This window comes from Rana temporaria, chromosome 1 (genome assembly GCF_905171775.1).
Source record: "Rana temporaria chromosome 1, aRanTem1.1, whole genome shotgun sequence".
NCBI lineage: Eukaryota > Metazoa > Chordata > Amphibia > Anura > Ranidae > Rana > Rana temporaria.
The window spans coordinates 242,169,214-242,194,800 of NC_053489.1; the positions used below are offsets into that span (position 1 = coordinate 242,169,214).

A 25,587-nucleotide genomic window follows, 5' to 3' on the forward strand; every position below is an offset into this window, starting at 1 on the left:
TTCAATGGTTATCACCCACCCTCTCTTCACAGCTTATCACTGGAAAGATCAGTGGTCTGCAGTTTCTCTGTCCCTTACTGACATGCCCCCTGCAGTCCAGTCTCCACCCCCACCTTTCCAAGCCCCTTATGCAGCTGAAAACAGATGTGATCACTTATTAACAACTTCCCGCCCGCCATATGCAGAATAACAGCCGGGAAGTGGTTCTGTTATCTCCGATCGTGATAAGAAGCCTCGGTCAGAGGCTTCTTACCACAAGATCAGCTGTGACCAATCACAGCTAATCATCATGTGAACCAGGAAGTGCCATAAATGGCATTCCTTAGTTCGCGCTGACAGGTAGAGCCGATCGGTGGCTCTGTGCCGATAGTCAGCACATTGGCATTAATGAGGGGGCAGTGCTGATAATCAATCAGTGGCCAGCAATAAAAGTAATATAGCGGTACCTCAGTGCCCATCAATGCTACACATCAGTGATTATGTGATATACACACACACACACGTTTTTCTGTTCATTTCTATTTTAAACTGGGCTGTTTTACAAGGAATGAATTACCCGATTGCCAGGGGATTGTAAATACAATGTTTTTCCTCCACTTCAAAGTCAAACACTATTTTGAACAATTGACAATACAAAAAAACACTTCAACACAGCGGAACAATTTTTTCGGTATCGTCTTTATTGTACAAATGCCGATAGGATATTAATCTTATCTGTAAAACATTTTAACCTACACAGGTCTTGTTTAAAGTGCAAGATCTGCATGGAACCATGCTCAAAAATAAGCATAATGTGCTAGTGTCATATCTAGCAATGAGGGCTATTTAGCAACATATTCTAAATCTTAATACATACATGAACAATCAGCATTACAACATCACAATCTGGCAGCAAGGATGTATTTTGTCAAAACCAGCAATTTTATTTTTTACGTCCTCCTCTTTCCTTCAGTGCCAAGTGGATTGTAGCTCCACTCTGCATGTTGTAGTAAGCAAGAGAGTTTGAATCTTTAATAAAGATTCCCTGCAAGAAAAAATAAATAAGATGTTAAAAAGACTGGCTTGTAAACTACAACAGTGCTACAAACTTTCATTTACATTCAAAAGTCAAGTACTAGACCAGGGGTCGGGAACCTTTTTGGCTGAGAGAGCCATGAACGCCACATATTTTAAAATGCAATTCCGTGAGAGCCATACAATATGTTTAAAACGAAATACAAGCAAATGTGTGCACTGTAATATTCACATCTCCCCACTGTATATACGTCTGCTGGCTTACCACTACACAAGCAGGCAGATCTATGAGCAGTCGATGATGACGTCAGCGCGTCGCTCACCTAGGCTGTCGCCGTGTGTACCAAGATGGCCACCGCTCCGGAGCTAGGCCGAAGCCGCGGCCTTTCCTGTGGGCTCAATCCACGGATCGGCACACCACGCGATCTGCGTATTGAGAGGCGAGTACCGATTTTTTTTTTTAATTAAAGATTTGTCTGCGAGCCAGATGCAGCCATCAAAAGAGCCAAATCTGGCTCGCGAGCCATAGGTTCCCGACCCCTGTACTAGACCCAACATACAAAAAAAGTAGAAGGATTTGTGGCAGGTGGCATTAAAAACTCCAGGTTTGCAATTACTTTAAAAAATAGTTTGCTTGGGCAAGCTTGGATCAAACAAATTCTATGGTAGAACAGTTTAGCTTCTGGAAAATTTGTAAAGACTGTAGCAGCTTGTGCATCATACCGAAACTTGCATTGCCTTTCCGCACAGGTATGAGTGACTTCCACCCTGCAGATAGAGAAAGTCGCTTGTACAAAAATCTTCTGCCATTCAGGAACAGCCTTTGTTTAATAAATACAAGGCATTCCTTGACCGAGGTGGAGAGGCGTGCGGATGATCACAATCTCCACCTCATCCAGAAAACATCAACTATGTTCACCAAAACAAATACAGTAAAACCTTGGTTTGCGAGCATAAATTCGTTCCAGAAACATGCTTGCAATACAAAAAACACTTTTATATCAAAGCAGTTTTTTTTTTTTTTTTTTTTACAGGGTAGAAAAGAGGAGAGGCGCCTTTAAGTGTAGCAATATGTTTCCAAATGTTGTGCCTTCATTAAATGTAACCATATTGCTACACTAAGAGGCTCCTCTCCTTTTTTATACTCAGTTGTGACATGACGCTACTTATATCAAGGCAAAATGTATTAAAACATTTTGCTGGTCTTGCAAGACGCTCTCAAACCAAGTTACTCTCAAACCAAGGTTTTACTGTACAAGGCTGCTCCTGAATGTGGGGGGAGATGCAACTTTTGCTGATAGGTTGATTGTACTCCTGCAAGAAAACAGCACAACTTACTGTATATGGCACAAGCTTGCTACAGTCTGTTACAGTCTCAACACGACAGGAATATATGCACAAAAATAAATGTTTCCCTCAATAAATCCCAACTTCAAACATATAAAAGGTTCTTTTCTAAATGTGAATCTCCCAAGGTACTGACCATTTGTCATTAAATCAGACTCCAGGGCCATTTATACATTTCAGCCGTGGGCCTATTTTTTCCAACAATGTTATTACTTATGAAACAGAAGTAAAACATTTTATTATAGCCATTTATTCATCTATATATTTTAGAAAACTGGAAAGGAAGAAGTGAAATCAAAGTTAAACATTCCCAGTTTAACCCCATAACACCACAGCAACACATATGCAGCTTCCAGGAGTTGGGCTTTAAGGCTAGGTTCACACCATTGAGATTTGGATGCGGTATCCAATTCGCAATAGGAGATTTTGACTGGCTCTCTATGGAGCCGGTTCACATATCTCCACTGCGGCTCTAGTGCGAATTTGCATTCGTGTTGAAATTGGACCTGAAACAGTGAACCGGGAGGCACTGGACCCCTGCTGGGAGCCACATGCAGCGATGGTGTGAACCCAGCCTTAAACCTGGGCGCACATATAGGTGTGCCTGTATTTTTTTCTGCGAGCACACTCTACAGCACGCTCTTAGCGCAGAGACCAGGTTCTCAGCAAAAGCCCCGAGTCGCATACTAACAATTAGGACTCGGGACTCCGTTACCCAACTGCTGTTAAAGCTTCTGATTGGCCATCACAGTGATCAGTAAACGTGCAGCCCACCCATGCATTCTCTTCTGAATGGAGAGAGATGCATTGCATCTTTCTCTCCTTGTGGGAGAGAAAGATGTAAACAATGTGTAAAAAAATTAAAGAGCTAGATCAAGGTGCGAGTGTTAGGGTAAAAGCAAGGCCTGCCTATTTTAGGTGGGATTAGTTAAAAAAAAAAAAAAAAGAAGAATTTTCAAAATTGGTATCAGTACGTCTTAGGTAGGATAAAAAATAAAAAAATGTGCACTATTGCTGCCAAACCCTACTACAGTTGCAAACATATAACATACACATATGTGGTACCACTGCGATTGTCAGGAGCAGGAGAATTTATTTTAGGTTGTTCTTTGGTAGCAAGTTATAATAGCAAGAAATATATAGCTACATTAAAAACACCCCACCACACCAGACACACACACACACACACACACACACACACACACACACGATAACTCTGCCCAAAGACATCATGCCTCCGTTTTGCAGAAAAGCAGTAGAGAGCATAAACAAAGTGGGGCAGGACCAGTGTCCTCTCAAAAGACCCCAGGAAAAAAAAAAAAAAAAGACTGACAAGTACAAAAATCCTCTTCTCCATTTCATCCAATGAGAGACCCAGCTATTCTTTGACTGTAGGGATCTCCAAAAACCTATTATAGGGTGGGCAGCAGCAAAACACTTAGGCCTCTTTCACACGGAGCGGACCGTTTTTGTGTCCGCTCCGCGTGTGTCCGTCGGCTCAGCGGGAATCCCCGCTGAGCTGTCGGCGGACAGGGCGGTCCCCGCACATAGTGCAGAGACCGCCCTGTCTCCCCTCCACTCTCCCCTATGGGGGATCGGATGAAGACGGACCGTCTGTATCCGATCCGTTACGCCGGACGGAAGAAAAATAGGGTTTTCTTCCGTTCGAAAAACCGGATCCTGACCGACGCGGATGCTCCATCCGCTAACGGACGCGATCCCATAGGGATTTAAACGGACTTATAATAAACGGACGAACGGTCCGTCAATGTGAAAGGGGCCTTATAGGCCAAAAAAAAAAAATAACAGAAAACTGGGGGCTGACTACAGCTTAAAGAGTGGTCTGAAGAACCCACCATCCATAGCCATCATATGAGGCAAAAACATTCTCTTTGTAGAGCCAAAAAAAAAAAAAATGATGCTATAACAGAAGACCTGGTTTATCCTGATGTAAGGGGGTACAATATTCCCAACAACCACATTCCTGAAACTGGCTATAGAAGAGAGTGTTGCAGCAACCACCTGCTGGGAACTGAAAATATCCAACGCTAAAGGCATAATGAAGCTCCGAAATGTCACCATTGTACCTATGATGTGTTCACTAAATAAAGCTTTGGACCCGGTCTGGAGATCCTTGGTGAGCTGGTGACACACGTTTTGCTTCTGATGCAAGGGAGGGGACCGCAATGTAAAAGGAAGACTAGTTAATTTATATTAAAAAATATTTGTAAAATTTACTATGTGGCCCTTGTACTGAAAAGTTTGGAGACCAACTCCAAACAATGAGTGGGTTTTCTTGGACTAATTTAGGAAAGGTCAGGATCCACTGCTGAAAGTTTTGTGTAATCAAAGCAGAGGGGTGCCTAACAAAGCCCATGCCAACTTCCTTAACAGGAGGAGATTGCCTAAACATCCACAATGGGGAGGACACAATAATACAGCAAGTCTAGTACTAGCATCTTGGTGAATACCCAAGGCACAGCCAAGAGGCTAAAGGGCAGGATGCCACAACAAAACATAGGAAACAAAGATGTGTTATAAATCTGGGGACATGCAGGTTTACATTTTTGAACGCCACAGAAGTTAGAAAGTCTCTCTAGTGAAGGGAGGCGATGACAAATATTCAGAAATTGGAGACCTAGAGGAAATCTGCCAAATATAGGAAGTGACAGAGGGAAGAAACAGGGAGCAAAATGCCAGGTAACCCTGCGATACCATCTCCTGCACCCAAGTGTCGGAGAGGCAAGTTTTCCATCCAAGCACTTCAGAGAATGCGAGCACACCTTCATGCAGAGAAAAGTTTATTTCAGTGGGTTTTTTTTTGTTTTGTTTTTACATAGCTGGGGTAACAATGTAATTTCCCACAATTATAGCATTTTTGCTCCACCAACCAGCACTTAAGAGCCCCCTACAAAACTGAACAGAAGGGCTTACCCAAGACAAACTTATAATCCAGCATTGTATCAGAAACAAAGATCAATGCCAACTGGTCAATAGTTCGGTATAAGCACCAGCAGCTTCCAGTTCCCTGCATAGTGACGCTGGCCAGCCAGCTATAGTCTAACAAATGTGTGGAAAGGAGTATGGGCTAACCAAATTGCAACTAGGCAAAGGTTAGGTCTGCAAAAACCCAGCACAAACGCCTTTTCTGAGAAACTGGTGGCAGTGGGTATTTTAAGGCGGTTGTAAACTGCGGATGTTTAACCACATCACACAAAACGACGTACCCATTTTTTAGGCAGTGGCTGTACTTGGATGAAGTCTGCAGCTGCAGGCTTCACCCTGGTATGATTTTTTTAGACCAGTGGTTGGCTTTCTGATAACCGATGCAGCTCAGCAGCTGCTGAGCCGTTATCACAAGGAGCGGGAGGGGACACCCCCCCCATCCCACTACTCCCTCCGGATCTCCTGTTCTACCGGGTGACCCGAGCGTCCAGCCAGCACGTTCGCCGGCTGACCGGAGTATTGAACAAAGCCAGAATCGGCTTCAAAATATGGCCTCTGATGTAGTAACCTTGAAGCGACATCACAACACCACATACGTTTACTCGGCTGCCAATTTTAAAAAATCCTTACTATATCAAAAGGTTGATTCTGGCATTTTGAATACTTTTAACACACCTGAGACCTTGTAACACTAATGAAGTCACATGACACAACGGGGAGGGAAGATGGCTAATGGGGCCCAATTTGGATTTTTTTTTACTTAGGGGTGTACTCACTTTTGTTGTGAGCGCTTTAGACATTAATGGCTGTGTGTTGAGTCATTTTGACGGGACAGCAAATTTACACCGTTATAAAAGCTGTACACCCAAAGTGTAATTTCTTCAGAGTTGTCACATGAAATGATCTAATAAAATCCTTACAAAAATGTGAGGAGTGTACTTTTGTACTGCCAAGCTCAACCTTACCAGATGGTGAAAACAGGTAAAGATTTGCTTGTAATCAAAGAGCAACCACTCTTTTATTAAGTAGTAGAAATACAAACAACAGCTTCTAACTGCAGCTTGTTCAATTAAGCTTTGAAAAACTGAAATATGATTGGTTTCTATGCAGAGCAGCACCAGATTTTGCACGCTCTAGTAAATCTCCCTCTGTGTCCCTGTGAGCAACACCCTTACCCCAGCGAATCTTTACAGGTGAAAACCTTTCAGGACATTCACATTCTCCATTTGTGTACACACACACACACACACCAGATCCCATCAGCTACACCCAAAAGCCCAGGCAGGAGACTGACTATAGGATGTACAAGCCATGTATGGGTCCTTTAGTTTCACATTTAGGATGGAATACAAATTCTCCATTTCAATACTTACATCATATTGAAGCTTCTGCTTTCCAGCGGGCATTCCAGTTGCCTCGTGAATTTTAACCTTTATTACAGAGACCTAATAAACACAAAAAGGGAAAACGGATTATAGGTTGTGCTGCTGCAACAAATTGTTGTTGTATTCCTACCATATATCATTTTTCTGCATGTAGTGCATTTTTATTTGTTATGAAATAAAACACTAACGCTACTGTACATTACCTGATCGGGGAGGGGAAGGGTGAATGCCAAAATTTGGCCATTTAGCTTCCATTCTGTCTTGTCCTGCATGTTGGGTACTTGTACCTTAACTGTAACTGGACCCTGAGAAAAAAAAACAAAGACTGAGTTTGCTTGGACAAAAAAATAAATAAAAAAAAATAATACCATCTCCAAAATAAATAAATTAGTGTTCAAGGTAATAAAACTAACCTTGTTCCTGCGCAAGAACTCTTCCTCTGGAATCAGGGAGTCCTCACTCTTCATTTTCTTGGCAGAAGGCTCATCTTCCATTGGTGGTGGTGGATGAGATGGAGGCAATGGAGCCGATGTAGGAACAGGTGCAACAGGTGGAGCGGGGACAAATGCTAAAAGCAGAAGGCTTTCAATTAAGTATTTGTGTGAATCAGAATGTGAAAAACACAAAATATAGACAAATGTCAAAAATACTGTTTTATGTGAAATATAATGCGAGTTACAGATCAACTGAGGCAACAGAGGTGAGCAACTACCTCCAGGAATTCTACACAAAAGTTAAAAACGTTGGGTTTGGGTAGTTTCATGTAAAGCTGAAATTTAAGCAAATAGTTGATCACACATATATGTATCAACTAGGTTATATGTCAAATGATATGTAATTTTGTGTAGAAAGTGCAGTAAAGCTGGCCATATACCATACAATTTTCTTATTCAATTTTCTTTAGATTTACCTTCAACTATGTAGTACAAGGGCCTGTCTGATTGCATACAAATGAAGTGTTTAGGTTTGACCCATTATATGGTTTTGGTAAATCTAAAGGAAAGTTGTACAAGAAAATTGTATAATGTATGGCCAGCCTTACACCTGGTAAGTCAATGACCTCACTTTTTCCGCTGCCGTTAGAGCAGAATGTGAGTCAACAACATCCCCAACTTTGGCAAAGTGATACTCCAGTTTTCAATCAAAGAGGTCATCAATCAGCTCTCTCATGTCCGCAAGTTCCTTGTTACAATAACACTGCAAGAAGGTGGTGCCTTACCACAATATTTCCTAATCCATTTCAGGTTTAGCCTAGGGTTCACAATGGAAACCGCACTGCATTTATTTGCAATTCACAAGCAATTCTATGTGGAGCAATTTGAGCCCATTCTGTTTTTTTCTTTTTGAAGGAGTCAAAGACGCACCACATATCAAAATGGTGCAGGCTCTTTTTTTACTGCACTGGAATGGGATATACTCATGCAAACACTGCATTTGCGACCTGCTTTTGGGGTGTTAACTTTTACCCAACATCCGCAGCAGTGTGAACCAAGGCTTAAAACAGTTTGAAATTTTTTGCTGGCAAATGTAAAGACATTTTGGGATTTAGGCATGCAGTTTATAAAACCCTAAATATTATCGAAATGTCTGCAAAATACTGAATATCTGTAGAGAAAATAAATAATACCTGCTGGAACAAGCATGTGAGGTGCTCTCTGTGGCATCATGGGAGGTGGGTTTGGTGGCATTGGTACCACATTTATCCTAGGCGCATGCAGAATAGGAGGCATTGAAGATGCTAAAACAGAACCGTGAGGAAGGCGCACCACAGAGCCCATGGGGGGCCTCTGCATCACAGGTACTGCGGACACCATAGTAGTACGGATTGGTGGTGGCATCTGTTAAAAGATTCAGGTTTAATAATCTGAACAGTGTTACTTAGACATAAAATCTACAAAGTGCTCATATCATCTAACATGCCAATTATATCTGAAAACAGTTTGTCGGACGTAAAATTTGTGATTTTCTTGACATATTGGAAGGAAACCTTGCCTTATAATTTCTAAAAAGATAAACCTGACCATACACTAATAGATTTGTTTCAGTCAGTCTGCAGGCTGAAGATTTTTACATCCACAAAAACAGTGTAGATGTACTACTGCTAGGCTATTGTGATGTGCATAACCAAGCAGTGCCTGAAGCTTAATGGCTGCAGGCGCTGTTCAGCCCCGCTCCTCCGATAAAAATCGGTTGAGCCAGCAGAGCCACCCACTGTAAGCCAATTCCTCTGAATCAGCCCACATTCTAACAGTGTATGGCCAGCTCCAACATACTCCCCCAAAGTGTTCTATCAGCACATAAGACTACTCTAGGGGGGGACGGTTATTGTACAAACCTATCAAAATGAATTGAGTCCACAGTAAAACCGGGAGGTGCAGGGTTCAAGTGGGATGACTGAAGAAGAACAGGCTGTGTGATGCACTGTGAAGACCTTAGGGTAGTGAGGGCAACTACCACCTAAAGTGGTTGTAAAGCCAACCACACAACTTGCACCTACAGGTAAGCCTAGATTAAAGCTTACCTGTAGGTGCAAGAAATACCCCCTAACCTACACGGTTAAGGAGATATATTCACAAAAACGGGCACGATGTCAACGGCACAGGCGCACTGAGCGTGCCGTTTTTGTGAATGGCATTATTCGGATTAAGGTCTTGTTTTTGCGCATGCGCGGGAGTGACGTCATCATGGGGGTTTACTTCCTCTAAGCAAGACACACACTCGGGCATAAATGGTAAGCTAGGGTACCACCCTGACTAATGCTCACATAGTTACATATTGTTTCTGCTACCAATTATTTTTCTACTGCGCACACACGAAAGTCAAATTTTTTGCTTTGGAATTAAATGGATTACCAATAGGCAAGATAGATAACTACGCTGGAGAAAATACCGACAATCACACCATTTAATATTATATTTATGCAAGCCTACACATTCTCAAATTTAAATGGAAGTTTTACATTGCTAAGAACGGTGACCCATTTTTTCAGTCTCAATTTTTAATACCAACATTCTTAAAAATATATAATAAAAGAAAAAAAAAAAAACTTACAGATGGTGGCCGGGATACAGGAGGATTCATATGCTGGTGCATAGACACTGGTGGTAGAGGTCTTGGAATAGAGGTGATGGGAGGAGCAGAACTGGACATGGTAGATGCAGAAGATTGAGACTGCTGTGAGATTTCATTGGGCTTGCTAGGTCCAATCTTGTCCTTGCCATCCTCTTCAGGAACCAGACCTTTAGCCTTATGGATTGCCTCAATTTGTTCCTGTAGCGTTATATTGGCCTGTGCAGCTTGTTGGGTACGTGCCATGCTGCCAGAGTGTCCATCCCATGTAACCTGAACATGACAAAAATAATGATTTATATACCATACATTAATTGCCAAGAATTAACCAGTTTTAAATAAGTAACTCCTCCTGCATTACTGTATGTTATCCATTGCTTCATCATATGTACTAATCTGTGTACATTGATTTTAAGTTTTATCACCAGTTTGTTACATAAAACATTAAAATACCTTCTCCTCTGGTTTTTGGATCTCCTCCTCTCCAATCTTTTTACCAATAGCCGTTTCTTCAACACCGAAAATATCGGTACGGCGTTCAGCCAACTGCTTCAAGCTGCTTTCAATATCCAACCCTGATGAAGAAAGATTGAAAAGACAAAAAAAAAAGGATGAAAAACACAAAAAAGTACATCCAACATTTTAAAACCCAAAACGAAAGAGGCACAAAGGGACAAGGGGGGTGTACAATTCTCTCCCTCTTTCAGAGCAGGGCATCATTTTACAGACAGCTTTCTTAGTGCTCATATAAAACTAAGAAAGAATCCAATTAAAACATTTTATAGGTTAGCCAAATGTTCTCAAGTGGTTGTAAAACCTTACATATACTCAGTGAAGGGATTAATCCTCAGGTGGTACACAAAGATGAAGCAAATCCTCCTATACAAGTTGTACATGTTTATCTGCAGTCCTCTTTACGTCCATTCAAAAGGACATCAATGAAACTTAGTGCTTTTAATCGAGACAAGCACACTATGCTTTGTTCATACTTCATGTCTGAGGATTAGAAACACTTTCAAAAAGGATAAAGTTTCCCTTTTGACAAACAATAATGCATTTTTGTTGTTGTAGGAGCCTGTAAAGCATTGCACCAGCAGATCGCTGATGTCGTGTAGGACTTCTACAGACCGGTCAGTGTATACGATTGCTCGTACCTCATACAGAAAGCAGATACTGACAGGAAGAATCAACAAACTACCACAGCACTCAGAGCGCCTTAGCAGCTGTCAGGAATTTTCCATTCATAGAAAACTGAATGAGTGCCACAGCTGGGCAGAGGTTTTTTTCCTCTCATTTTGACAGCCAACAGGGGGAGATGATCCCCTGCAAGCTATCAAGGCGGGGGGGGGGGGGGAAGCATAAGTTCACCTTTCATAACATGTTACACCTTGCAGATGGGTGTAACATGTTATGAAAGGTGAACTTATCCTTTCAGTTAAAAAATGTACTGTTTTTCATGAACTCTGTTGCTAAATTCTGTTCTGCTCACCTGGAGCATAAACTTCATCATCCCCTTGCTTCTCTCGGATGGAGCGATCTCTCTGTTCCAACCAACGAGGATCCAAAAGTCCAATACGCATATGCTCCTGCATCTTGCTGGCAGGAATCTTCTCCCCGGTAATAGGAGATACAAGGTATTCATCGGATGCCGGAGCAGGTGGTTGTGGTTTAGAAGCTAAGAGAAAAGAAACAAAGTGGTTAGGGACTTGGCACTACAGCACAACACAATTGACTAGTGGAGAATGGTTACACCAACCTTTTGGATCGTAATCTTTACGAACTATTACTTGATCTGGTGTGGGAGGTAAAGGTGGTGGCATTGGTGACTCAGGAGGAAGAGGAGCTTTCTGTGCATAATCTTCATCATCTGAACCCTGTAAAAGTAAAAGAATAAAAATCCCACACACTTTAAAAAGGTGAACGTTACATGGACAAAGAATATAAAATTACTTAGAGGCGAGAAGAAAAAAAATAAAAGCTATATCACCTCATCCATATCCTGCACTTGAGTATCCTGATCCATTTGAGATGTGCCTTCTTCAGCCTTGCTATCCTTTACTTCCTCTTCATCATCAGACTCTACTTCCATTTCAACGTCCTCACTTTCACCAAATTTCTCGTATCGCTCTTGGATCAATATGCGGGCACCCAGTTCCTCAGGTGTTGTAGGAGGTGGAAAGTTGCCTGAAACACAAAAACATACCCTTTTTAATCAATTCAATGCACATAAAAATGCCACACTACATTTTTCTTTAAAAATCACTTTATGTTTAAAGGGATTATATTATCATGACACAGTTTACCTTAATGAACTCCCTACAATAAAGTATAACTAAAAGGCTGACAGGGGTAATAACTCCCGTTGCTTTTTGCAAAATGAACGTTTTGCCTATCGTTCTACTTAAAAAAAAAAAAAAGGAAGTTCTACTTCTTGTATAGCCCCCTTTCCTCCCTAAATACTTACCCGAGTCCCACCTTAATCCATGTGTCCATTCGCAGTGGTGCAGGTTTATGTTCCTTTCCTCACAGGACACAGGGGCAGCAGCGGGAGCCATTTAGGAGCCTTGTGTGTGCGTGCAGCAGCTCCAATACTACATGAGTCCCATCTCGATTCGGCAATGTGTCGACAGCCTTGGCTCTTCCCCCCCCTCAACAGCTGAGACAGCAGCGTGTGCCATTGGCCCCTTGCTGCCGTCAATCCCAGCCAGTGAGCCAAGGAGAGAGAGAGGGCTGGGCTAAGCTGTGGCTCGGTGTGTGAATGGAGACACACACACACACACACACACACGAGCAGTGGCTTCGGAAAATAACCTGTTTAGGTGCCCCCAGAGCAAGCTGTTTGCACGGGAGGAGCACGGTGGAGGACCTGAGACGAGGAAGACCGAGGCTGCTCTGTGGAAAACCACTGCACAGAGCAGGTAGAGTATAAACAGGTTTGTTATTTATTTTAAAGCCAAGCCTGTAATATCACTTTAAGCTGCAAAAAATACAGTCAAGGCAAAAGGAATGACCCATACAGGGATTTAGACTGTCCGCTTCTGCTGTGTGCGCTTTAGAAAACCCATAATACTCTGCGATTCCCATCTGTGTATTAAATGTTTAAAGGAAATATTCATTATAAACTTATGACGCTCTTGTTCATTACATTTTATCTGCTGACAACTAGAAGGGCATCACTTAAAGTTGTGTTCCGCCCACCGCTTAATATAAAAATACAAACTGCAGCTGCTGACTCTTAATAGGACAATTACCTGTTCTGGAGTCCAGCGATGTTGACACCCGCAGCTGATGTTTCCATCAGCTGTCGGGTGCTGCCATTGCGGTTAAGGGAACCTGGCAGTGTAGCCTTACACAAGCTCCGCTTCTCTCTATTGGCCCGGCGGCGGGGAGGGGGGGGGGGGGGGGAGGAGGAGGGAGCGGAGATGTCAAGGGCCACGGCGCAGGCTCCCAGAAGTGGGGACAGGATACCTGTGAAAGACAAGTATTCTCTCCAGCGCCACATTTGGCACATTTCGGGGGTGAGGGGGAAATCAGATGAGCGGAAGTTGCACTTTTGGGTGGAACTCGGTTTTAAGAGTTTTCTTCTCAAACCAAAACCAAGCTATTCAAAATTAGGGGGGGGGGGGGGGGAGCTTTCTATATACTAAAATTATTAGAAACACAGAATGCATTTTTAGTGAGATCAAATGTTGGGATAAGAGGCGCTATAAAATCACCATATTTCAATGATTACAAATTCCCATTGAAGCAGTGATGAGTTCTTACCTTGCTCATTAGGCTGGAAGTCGACAGTTTCCACTACTACAAAATCATGCCAATCTATCTGCGCATAGGCCACACGTTCTCGCTCTTTCTCCTCTTCCTCTTTTTTTCTCTCCCTTTCCTGGAACTTAGCCCACTCCACACGGTAACGCACCTAAACATAGGGAACATTAAAATTTTAAAGCAAGGTTCCAAGTCGTCTGTCGACCTGATGGTTGAATCTGCTTCACAGACTGTAGGCAAGGGAGGACAAAGTAATCAAAAACAATTATCTCTAGAACAAATGTAATTCAAGGTGCCCAATAGGAATATTCAACCCAGTAGTTTGAATACAGACCAGGCTCATTTCTTTCTTCATCTCAAAAGAGGAGGAGTTTTAGAAACCTAAAAGGTGACCAAGTCCAAATAAAATGCGTTTGTCCACCAACATTTAATATGTAGATACAGAATAAAATTCCACTTTCTTTCTCTGCGAATTACATTGATCACCATTCTTTAGTCAAAACTGTCTTCTAAAACAGACTATACTTTGCTTCATAACAGTAAACACAATGTCAAATGAATATTAAAACAGATCTGAGCCAATAGAAACGCTTTTATAAAAAAGTTAAATACTTTACATTGTTTTAACAAAAATAGAAACCCGAATAAAAACTAAAATGGGGTTTGGATTGCAAAATGTTAAAAAGAAAAAACTGCAGCGAAAAAAAGGATTGGACAATTACCTGGTCTAAAACTTCCGTGGGGTTCTCGGCTTCTTTCTTCAGCTTGATGAGTAATCCCTTTGGAGGAATCAGGATCTGTAACAGACGAAGAGATCACTTACAAAAGTACTATCCAGTGTCAGGCAAGGAGAGCTCACACGGTCATCTTTATTAATAGCTTTGTAATAAAGTCAGTCACATCCCAGCCAGCCTGCAATGACTTGCTGTTGAACAGCTGCCCGAGCATACATAGGAAACAGACGAAGTATTAAAAAAATATTCTAACGCAATCATCTTATTCCAGAAGGACCGGAGCTTGCTTCCTGTGAGAAGCACGTAGAAATGTTTTTTGACTTTACAAGAAAATATGCCATATTATCCCCAAAAGGACAAAATAGTCAAAATGGAGAACATTTGTATTATAGTTGCTTTGTTGTGAGATGGAGTAATACACAAACGGGAATATCTATGAAAGGGGAAAGTGGGCAGATAGTTTTCCCATTTCCTTTGTGTTTAATGATTTTGCATGTGAAAAATCATCAACTTTAGCCTAAAACAGGGGTCTCCAAACTTTTCATACAAAGGGCCACTTTATCTTCCTTCAGACTTTAGGAGGGCCGGATTGTGACCAAAAGGGGCAGAAAATGTCACAAGCCTAGCATCGGAGATAATAAATATGACCTCAGGGTTGGTGGTTAAATGGAGGAGGAGTATTACCCCTAATAGTAGGAGGAATAGTATCCCATCATTGGTATCCATGGAAGATATAGTGCCCCATTGTTGGTGTCAGTGGGAGGAATAGTGCCTCTCATCAGTGGAAGGAATTGTGCCCCAAGGGCCGGATTAAGGCTGGCAAAGGGACACATCTGGCCCTCGGGCCGCAGTTTGGAGACCCCTGGCCTAAAAGATCAGAGGCTTGTCATTTTAAATTCCTTAAAGCGGGGGTTCACCCAAAAAAAAAAATTTAACATGACATTCAGCAGAGTAGTCCGAATGACAATCGGCTGTTTTTTTTTTTCAGTGTAGCACATACCGTATTTTCACCGCACGCTTCCGGGTATGTAATCTGCGGGACTGGGCCTTCCTAAGTGATTGACATCCTTCTGACCGGCGCATACATCGCGTCACTAGTTGCCGAATAAAGCCGAACGTCGGTGCGCAGGCGCCGTATAGAGCCGACTCGCTGTATGCGCCGGTCGGAAGGATGTCAATCACTTAGGAACGCCCAGTCCCGCAGATTACATACCCGGAAGCGGCGGTGAAAATACGGTATGTGCTACACTGAAAAAAAAAAAAAGCCGATTGTCATTCTGACAAACTCGGCTGAATGTCATGTTAAAAAATTTTTTTTGGGGTGAACCCCCGCTTTAATGCACCACTATGATATTCTGCTGCCGTTTCTTTTTTTTTTTTATACATTTACGAAATTTCAGAACGTTATTTGGTAGAGTAAGAGCTTAAAAGCATATGGGAGCCAGTCAGTAAGTCTGTTAACATTCAACCTCCTGACTCAAGCTGTCCAGCAAAGGTGACAGTTAAAACGTTTTGATAAATCATTTAACACCAACAAAGGATGCTTACAATGATTAACTATTATTTATGTAAAACCTTTAACCCATAAGCTTGAGTTCAATTTATTAGTCAAATCCCATTTTGCTAGTGCATCTAAATACTGCCCTCTTCACAAGCAGACAGTGCTGCTGTCCAAGAGTGGCTCCATTGCAGTTTTACTGCAACAGGGCGGCAGCTGTGCGCTGGTTCATACACACACACGTGATTCTGCACTTCAGCCTGCAGAGGGTGCACACCACTGGCGAGCCACTTCTGCTGTGATAATTCAGCGCAGAAGTCGATCTGCAAGTGCCAGGCACTCTATGTACATTGGCACATGCACATTGTCGAGCAGAGACTCAGAACGGAGCTCTGCCTATGTCAACATGACATGGTTTTGTTTATACAGGTGGAATAAGGGATGTATTCTGTGTTTCTGCAAAGCAGCACACTGGAACAATACCGTTAACTTTGGTTGGGAAGGGCTTAAACATCTAGGGGCGATCAGTGTTTGAAGACACTATAATGTTTGTGTAAATCAATATAAGCTTATTGGGATTTTTTTCTTACCAAAAGCCGTGTAGCAGAATACATTTTGGCCTAAATATATGAAGAAATTCGATTTTCTTTTTCTATTGGATAGGTTTTATAGCAGAAAGGAAAACATTTCTCAAAATATTTTTTGTTTATAGTGCAAAAAAATATATAAAAAAAATGCAGTGGTGATCAAATATCACCAAAAGAAAGCCATTTGTGGGAAAAATTATGTACATTTTATTTGGGTACAGCGCTGCATGACCGTACAATTGTCATTTAAAGTAACAGTGCTGTATCACAAAGGTAGTCTGGTCATGAGGGGGGGGGAGTAAATCTTTTGGAGGGCAAGTGGTTAAACTAATCCCCTAAGTCTTTTAAACACTCAAACAACCCGAGAGAGGGTTGGGGCTGTTTTTGTTGAAGCCTGGAGGACTTCAACAGGAATAAGAAATTTGATGCGTTAGCTGACTGGATTGGGGAGGGAAAGTTTTAGGTTCAGCACTGAAACCTCCAAATCTGCAGGCACAGTAGGTTTTTAATGGGTAGTGTTAGAGAAAGGTAAGCAGTAATACTGCTGTACTACTGTCAAGCTCAGTGCCATCAGTGTAGGGAGTCAGCCTGTAATGCCAAATGAGAGGCAGAGTACAGAAGAGCAGGACAGTGCTGAGTAGAACACTAGTGAATCTCTGCAAGCACACAAAGCTTATTTGGCCAGCAGTTTCATCAGCGCTGTTACAGAGGCAGTTATACAACCAGTTGTCTAATACATAGGTGCAATGTTGCAACACGAAGACCCCTTTCACACTGGAGGAGTTTTTCAGGCACTTGAGTGCTAAAAATGGCGCCTGAAAAAAGCCTCATCTGCAATCCCAGTGTGAAAGCCCGAATGCTTTCACACTGGGGCGCTGTGCTGGCAGGACGTCAAAAAAAGTCCTGCCAGCAGCTTCTTTGCAGCACTTTAGGAGGGGTGAATACACCCCTCCTAAAGCGCCCCTGCCCATTGAAATCAATGGCAGTGCCGCCGAACCGCTGTCAAAGTACCGCTGCAGCAGCGCTTTTAACCCCTTTTCAGTCGCTAGTGGGGGTTAAAATCACGGTAAAGCACCACTAAAAGTAGTGCCGCTTTACTGCCGATGCCCAGGCGCTTTTAGTGTGGAAGCACTCTAATAGACAGGAAATAGGCAATGTCTGACTGAAAGAAAGCAATGCATTTAGCTCAATGCCTTCAAGGACAAGGGAAATAAATTAAAATAAAAAATAAAGAAAAAATTTGAAGGTAGACATCAAAATGTCTTTATGGAATTAGTTGTGGCCCGAGTTCAACTTTGAAGAGCATACCTTTGTATATTGTTCCACAAGCTTGGTGAAGTAGTTGAAAAGACTGTGCTGGGGCCGCAGAAAGTCAAATTGGTAATTTCTCTGTTCCTTCTGCATCAGTTGTGTCAAAAACTGACGCCCATTACGAGCCACAAATTGGGCTGTCAGTTTCACCACATCCAGGTCAAAAGCAGAGATAGAAGGTGGATCAGCTACAAACTCAAACTCTGGAGGGGGTTCCTTTGGAACTATGGTTTCTTGGACAACCTGAGCTTGAACCTAAAAAAAGAGAAAAACACTAGCTTAGTACAGCAATTATAAGTATGCACCCAAAACTAAAAGTACGACAAATCATTTGCCTTTTTTTGGGGGGGGGGGGGGGTTATTTTAACACATCAATTTAAAGTGGGAGTAAACTCCCATGCATAAATGTTACCAGTAGGCAAGTCTATAATAAGGCTTACCTATAGGTACTGTAAATATCTTCTAAATATGTAGGGGGGGGGGGGCTTTTTTTTTTTTTAGGATCCTGTGCAATAAACAGAGGCTCTGGCCACTCACACAGCCGGAGTCCACGAACACAGAAGACCAACCGGGTGAAGATGGAAGCCTTGTGAGCGACGCCTTGTGCCGCTGGAAGGCTTCGATCTAAGGCAAGTTTACATGAGCTAGTATGTGATACATGCCAACACGTTATGGCTTTAGGTTGCAAAAAAATAAAAAAACACCCCACACAGCTTTAACTGCAGCAGAACACATTTTAGGAAACAACCTTGTTTACATTTGTGGCACAATCACATACCTTCTGAGGAAGCTGCTGTCCAGACTGCTGCTGCATAACTTTAGGTATGGCAGCAGATGGCTCCTGCGCTTTTCCCTCTTTGAACTCATTGACCTTGTGACGATAGTAGGCATGATAAGGATCATTTGGATTCAAGAAATTAAATTTAGGATTGTTGATTTCATTTTGGCGGATTCTGGCTTCAAACTCAGGGCCATTTCTGTCAGAAAAAAAAAAAAAGGCATGTCAGACAGTTCTCAAAAATTCAGGCATCTGTTTATTAAAAGTAAGCAATACAGAATCATATGCAGTAAGGCCAGCAGGCTGGAAAACACTACAGAGTTATTAATTAGAGTTGAAAAATTTGCCAATACTCATTTATAGGAAACTAGCATGAGAGGAACATGGCCGCTGCCTGTGCTGGCTCAACTGTCCTTTTGAAAAAGCTTATTGTCTGACCGTAATGCTCACCCTATAGCTAAAGAGTTAGCTGACCTTTACCAAAAAAGAAAAAGCCTATGCAGATAAGGTGCATCTGTAGATAAAACACGGTTCGACTAATGTTCAGAAATGCCCTTGCTATATAGGCCATCGATAAGGACATTGCTAAGAGAGGCCCAGTTATTACTGTTCATCTCAAATGCTGAGGTCAGAACTACTGCATCATGGGAGAGAAAGGCCATGTGAGGGGCTTCTCTTAGCAACATCCTGAGAGTATGTAAATAGTCCTACACCTATAGCAAGGATATTATTCATTTTGGGTCAAAGCTTCACAACGTCTTTTGATCTACAGGGGCCCCTCATCTGCACATGCAGTTGTTTTGGTAAAAGTGAACTATGCATTTAAAAGGGAAACACCAAAAAAATGCAAATTAAAAAAAAGAAAAAAAAAAAGAATATAAAATTATTATATATCATCCATATCTACCATGTACAATGGTTATTAAAAAGTTGCCTCCTTTTCAACCTGCTGTGCTGCAATTTTCTGTAAAATGCAATATGGCAACCTGGAGGCGTTCTGTGAAAGAATGGTGTAAAGAAGGGGCCCACAAATATTTCCTGGTTGCGATTGGCCGATTGATTTTCCCAGAAGTCTGAACCAAGATACAATTTAGATTTTGGGCATCATCTGCAAAACGTCAGTTGGCGAGATACTCCAAAGGTAAATCACGTCTAAAGGGGTGCAGACCCTGCACCTTTCCTCAGAGCCCTTCAGGTGCAGCAGCTTGATAATTATCAAATTACTTTAAGCCTAGGTTCACACTGCTGCGAATTCAAAATCGCGATGCGCGATTTTACCGCGATTTCGGCCGCAATTTAATGTAAATCGCGGCCCGAAATCGCAAAAAGTAGTACAGGAACTACTTTTTGAAATCGCAGATGCGGCGTCGCACTGATTAGGACAGTGCCATTGCCGACAATTGCCGCCGATTTGAGATGCGATTTGACATGTCAAATCGCATCTCAAATCGTTCCAAATCGTACCCAGTGTGAACCAGGGCTCACACAGATTCTCAAAAATTACAAAGCTATTTCTTCAGAACAAAAAATGTATCTACAACAAAGTTTGGTCTATGTACATTGCAAGGATTTTAACAGAGGATAATGTTTTTTTTATTTTTTTTATTTAGCAAAATAGAATAAGGATGTAAGCATGTAGCCAAGAAACCAGAAAGAAGGCCTTGAGAGAGTCCTTTTTACTCTCTCGCTAAATGAACCATGGACTGGATGTACTGCTCCAGACAGATGCTGTTCCCCATCTCCCCCACAGGAATTCTAGGCAAAAAAAATTAAATATTTGTAGAACCGGATGCTCAGGCTTAAATAAGTGTCTGCGGGGGTAAAGGTGCACTCACAGAGCCATACCGTTACACCCTGGCCACTCCCGGCCCTTTCCTCCAGCAGGGTTGAGGTGCACCCAGAAAATGACTTTACTGGAAGTGCACAACTGCCCTTTCCGGAAGTCTTGGCCCACCCCATCATTTGCTCCTCTCCACAGGAACCAGCGACACTTGCTTATGGTTCACCAGGTGGACAACACCAGTATTCATCCCAGCACTATCAACACAAGCTGCAGGAACTGCCTGACAACCATAACTGCTGCAAGATCCCGCTGGAGGAACACAAAACAGGACACCCTCTGGTAAAGAAAATTGGTAACAAGCACACCTGTCCTCAAGTACCCCCAACAGGCCATGTTTGCAGGTTTCCCTTTATCTTGCACAGGTGCTTTAAAATCAGTCAAGGGCTTGATATTTTGGACAGCTATTCTATCCAAGAGAAATTCCCAAACCATGGCCTGTTTAGGGTACTTGAGGACAGGGTTGAAAACCACTGATCTAGAGCAGTGGTCATCAACCCTGTCCTCAGGGCCCACTAACAGGCCAGGTTTTATGCATTACCTTGGGGAGATACAGGCTAGAATACTGCAATCACTGAGCAGCAAATGATATCACCTGTCATGTATTTCAGTTATCTTGCTAACCTGGCCTGTTAGTGGGCCCTGAGGACAGGGTTGATGACCACTGCTCTAGAGGACAGAAACACAAAAAACAGAGATGGGGAGGGGCTTATTCTCTGTTTTGTCTTGCGTTTCCTGTTGAAGGTGGAGCCAATCATATCTCAAGTAAAGATGCCCTGGAAAGTTTTCATTTTGAGCCCATAACTTGGCATACTGAAGCCAGTGGATACATAATTGTTAACTAGAATTTCCAAAAGAGTGCCTGCAGTAAAGTCACCCATCAATATTTCATTTTTAAAGGTTTTACAATTTATGCAGACCTTATTTATCAAAAATTTATGCTGGCCAAAGCAAACAAATAAGATTTCTGCAAAATTTCAAACCCATTGTGTAGACTGACACTAGAGAATCCAGTTCATACGGAATAGAAACGTTAAAATAAACACCCAACTTTTCCTTAAAATGATTCACTTTAGTAAGCCATCAAAAAAAGGCTCTCATAAAAATGCATGAGAAAAAAAATATTTAGTCCATAGCAACCAAAACCCTACAGTAATTTCCTAAATATGGGGGGAAAAATTAAATGTGGTTACCATTGACAGTTTTCTACCAATAATGTATAATGCCATTCCTGTTACACCACAGATGATGAAATCTAAAAAGGCTGAGAGAAGGCAAATAAAAACGATCACTTACCTTGCCACAAAGCTTGCCGTCTTGTCCACGATATTTCGGACTTCTGGTGGAGGATAGATAATCCCAACAACAGGCTTGGCGTAAACCACCTCTTCTTTTTCCTCCTCCATTTGCTGCTAAAGAAGAAAAAAGAAAAAGAAAGTGACTTTGAGGGCCACAAGTGGATTGTAGTCCCAACTTGGTACTCTTGGAGCCCAATAGCTGACTGCAGGTTGAGCACCGCTATTCTCTTCAATGGAAAGCCAACACTTGTTCATAGCAACAACATTTATGACTTTTAAAGTGTACCTAAACAGAAAATATGTCATCGCAACAAAGGTTTTTTTTAGACAAGGTGCCAGCTTTAGTTTTCTTTTTTAGACTATTTGGTCACCTGGTGGTTCTGTCAGTCATACTAGAAGTGGTAGTGTGTATTTCTGTTGTCCCAGTACAGTGCATGTGTCAGTAACACATTGACTTCCATAAAGAGCTGTGACTTACAGCTTTTAGACACACAGCCATGATTATTAAGTACATTGGTAACCAGGCACAACAAGCTTATGTCTTTTTTCAAAGTTTAAGGGCCAGTTCACACCACAGAAGCGCAGTCCGGATGAGTTTCTGATGCATTTTTGGTGTTTTATTGATGGAGTATTCAACCTTCCTGGGGTTTTGTTGCTGCGATGCGTTCAGCCACATTCCAGTACAGTTATTTGCATAAAAAATGCAGTACGTTCTACTTTCTCTGCACTGGAACTGTGGTTTGAACTAGGCCCTTGGAACATATAACCTACTGTCCATACGTTTTTGGTGCAGTGGACTGCATGTGGTGTGAACCGGTCCTGAACCAGAGCTAAACTCCATAATACTTACCTGCCCTTCAGCGGTCCAATGTTCCTTCCCGGCATCTTCTACATGGCTGCATACTTTCTCATTGGTCACCAAAGGATAATGTCACCCTTTGCAAGTCATCCTGGCACACAGGTGCTGTGCTGGGACATAAACCGGGATGCGCTTGTGCAGCTCAGTGTACATTTCATAAACAACTGCGAGAAAAGCAGGTAGGTTTGTTTTGGATGTGTCTTCTGCAATAAAGAGTCTGTTTGTAGTTTTTTAAAAACAGAACTTTGGTTTGTTTTAAAGTGGTTGTAAACACTCCTGGAAAAAAAAAACACCCTGCAAGATAAAGGCATAATGAGCTAGTATGCATAGCATACTAGCTCATTATGAATTACTTATCCAAGAATGAAGCCCTCGCAGCCGTCCTCGTCTCCTCCTTCGACCAGCGACATCTATCCCGGAGGTTACTTCCAGGTATCGCAGCTCCGGCGCTGTGATAGGCAGGAGCCGCCAGAATGGCACGTATGTGCCACTGCTTCAGTGCGCATATGCCACATGACATTGGCACATGCAAATACAGGGATATCTCCTATACTGTGCAGGTTTAGGAGATATCCAGTGCAGCTACAGGTAAGCCCAATTATAGGCTTGCCTGTAGTTTAAAGGGGTTGTAAAGGTAAAAAAATATTTCCCTAAATAGCTTCCATTACCTTAGTGCAGTCCTCCTTCACTTACCTCATCCTTCCATTTTGCTTTTAAATGTCCTTATTTCTTCTGAGAAATCCTCACTTCCTGTTCTTCTGTCTGTAACTCACCACAGTAATGTGAGGCTTTCTCTCTGGTGTGGAGAAAGCCTCTTGAGGGGGTGAGCAGGAGTGTCAGGACACTCTACTTTGCAGATAGAGAAAGGAGCTGTGTGTTAGTGGGCGTCCTAACACTACTGCTCGCCCCCTCAAGAGGCTTTCTCCACACCAGGGAGAAAGCCTTGCATTACTGTGTGTAGTTACAGACAGAAGAACAGGAAGTGAGGATTTCTCAGAAGAAATAAGGACATTTAAAAGCCAAATGGAAGGATGAGGTAAGTGAAGGAGGACAGCACTAAGGTAAAGAAAGCTATTTAGGGAAAAAAAAATTTTTCCTTTACAACCCCTTTAATGGAACAGGCTGAAGACAGACGCCAATTGGCTGCCATAGACAGCTGCTGCAGATTCCACCTGCTCCAGTTTTAATAAATTCCCCACAATGACTTTCCAACTCTTTGTTTATCCAATATAAAAGCTAAACTTTACTCAAAACAACTTCACAAAAAATAATGTTCTTTAGCAAGGAACATACATACAATTATTCTACCAAAAACAGTAGTAAACGCTGGCATAAAAAAAATCCCCTGCAAATTCATAGCATAATGTGCTAGTATGAACCGCAAAATCACAGCATCACAATATTAAGCACAGCTGTCATGAATGAAACCCAATCATAAAAATCGTTTACATTGTGATGATGTCCACTCAAAGCTGGTGGTGCACATGTATGTCATGTATGTGAACCAGCCTGTCTGGGGGGCAAGCAGTTAAAGCGGAGTTCCACCCAAAAATTGAGCTTCCGCTTTAAGTGCAGATGACACCACAACGTCATTTTTTATTTTGAGGGGGGGGGGGGGGGGAGCAGGTACCCTGTTTTTATGGGAATCCAGCTCCCACTTCCTCTGTGGCACTGGAAGGAAGATCACCTCTCCCCCCTCTCCCAGTGCTATCTTCTGGGACACATCACAGGTCCAAGAAGATTGCCCGGCCCCAGCCGGGCACCCACACAGTTAGAATGCCAGCACCTCGGAGAGGATTGTGGGCTTTGTGAGACCGCATCGCTAAACCGGTGAGTGTCCGATTATTAAAGGTCTGCAGCACACTTTTTATAGCTGCTGACTTTAAATGGGTGGAACTCCACTTTAAGGTAATATGTCAACACAGCAACGAGTGAGGTCACAGATGGTACTGTTCTCTTTTATCCAAGACAAAAATTCCTGATGCTCAAACACAGGGATACAACATGCAAAATCACGCTACACAACTCCCCTTATACAAATGTATAGTGCCCGCTGGTTGTGCCCATAGCTCCCCTACTATGAATGTATAGTGCCCCTGGAGGTGTCCACACAGCTCCCCTACTATGAATGTATAGTACCCGCTGGTTGTGTCCACAGCTCCCCTACTATGATTAGAATGTATAGTGCCCCCCGGTGGTGCCCACAGCTTCTCTACTATGATTAGAATGTATAGTGCCCCTGGTGGTGCCCATAGCTCCCCTACTATGATTAGAATGTATAGTGCCCACAGCTCTGCTACTATGATTAGAATGTATAGTGCCCCTGGTGGTGCCCGTAGCTCCCCTATGATTAGAATGTATAGTGCCCCTGGTGGTGCCCGTAGCTCCCCTATGATTAGAATGTATAGTGCCCGCTGGTTGTGCCCATAGCTTCCCTACTATGAATGTATAGTGCCCCTGGAATTGGCCACACAGCTCCCCTACTATGAATGTATAGTGCCCGCTGGTGGTGCCCACAGCTCCCCTACTATGATTAGAATGTATAGTGCCCCCTGGTGGTGCCCACAGCTCCCCTACGATTAGAATGTATAGTGTGCCCCCTGCCCCTACTACGATTAGAATGTATAGTGCCCCCTGGTGGTGCCCACAGCTCCCCTACGATTAGAATGTATAGTGTGCCCCCTGCCCCTACTACGATTAGAATGTATAGTGCCCCCTGGTGGTGTGCACAGCTCCCCTACTATAATAAGAATGTATAGTGCCCCCTGGAGTGACTATGAGATTATACGGTAGCAGCATGCATATGGAGGGTCTCAGTAGACAGAGCCCGCCGTCTGCATTACGTACAGCAGCGATAATACACGGAGTAGGGTCTATACAAGCACCGCTCACACTTACTTGGCCTCCTTCGGGCGCCGGAGGCGCTAACATCTGGACGGGACCCGCCGGCATGGTGTCGGCCTGGTTCTCCCGGGCTCCTCAGGTGCTCAACACCAAAATGGCGGCACCACGGAGGAGAAAAGGACGGGCGGAAGTGGTGGAAGACACCACACACAGCTCAGGGAACGAGGGGGAGGAAACTCTGGTCTCTCAGAACAGACAAGTTCAGAGGTCGGATTTGTCTGTTATCAGGCAGGCCTTTGAGCTTAGGCTAAG

The 25,587-nt window shown here is 42.8% G+C and overlaps 1 protein-coding gene across 2 annotated transcripts; it reads right to left on the bottom strand.

Annotated features, from left to right (window-relative positions):
• Positions 1-659: 659 nt before the first annotated feature.
• Positions 660-25,484, bottom strand: SF3A1 (splicing factor 3a subunit 1). Of its 2 annotated transcripts, none has more exons than XM_040352015.1 (16): positions 25,330-25,484; positions 21,571-21,686; positions 18,435-18,633; positions 17,654-17,911; positions 14,249-14,323; positions 13,527-13,677; positions 11,749-11,945; positions 11,518-11,635; positions 11,251-11,436; positions 10,215-10,336; positions 9,744-10,034; positions 8,320-8,530; positions 7,106-7,260; positions 6,896-6,997; positions 6,681-6,752; positions 660-1,024 (listed from the first exon to the last, which is right to left on the bottom strand). In XM_040352015.1, exons 1-16 carry the CDS (start codon positions 25,381-25,383, stop codon positions 923-925), a joined length of 2,409 nt encoding a protein of 802 aa, XP_040207949.1. In that variant the 5' UTR covers positions 25,384-25,484; the 3' UTR covers positions 660-922. The 2 variants fall into 2 exon arrangements, with proteins under 2 accessions (XP_040207949.1, XP_040207955.1); XM_040352021.1 differs by having other exon boundaries at positions 903-1,024; positions 21,571-21,683.
• Positions 25,485-25,587: the final 103 nt, after the last annotated feature.

Coding starts and splice junctions, on each gene's coding strand:
- SF3A1 (XM_040352015.1), bottom strand. CDS start 25,383: ATGCCGGCGGGTCCCGTCCAGATGTTAGCGCCTCCGGCGCCCGAAGGA. Junction 6,753..6,895: donor CCCTTCCCCTCCCCGATCAG/GTAATGTACAGT, acceptor TGTGTTTATTAG/GTCTCTGTAATAAAGGTTAA. Junction 1,025..6,680: donor AGCAGAAGCTTCAATATGAT/GTAAGTATTGAA, acceptor TTTTTCTTGCAG/GGAATCTTTATTAAAGATTC.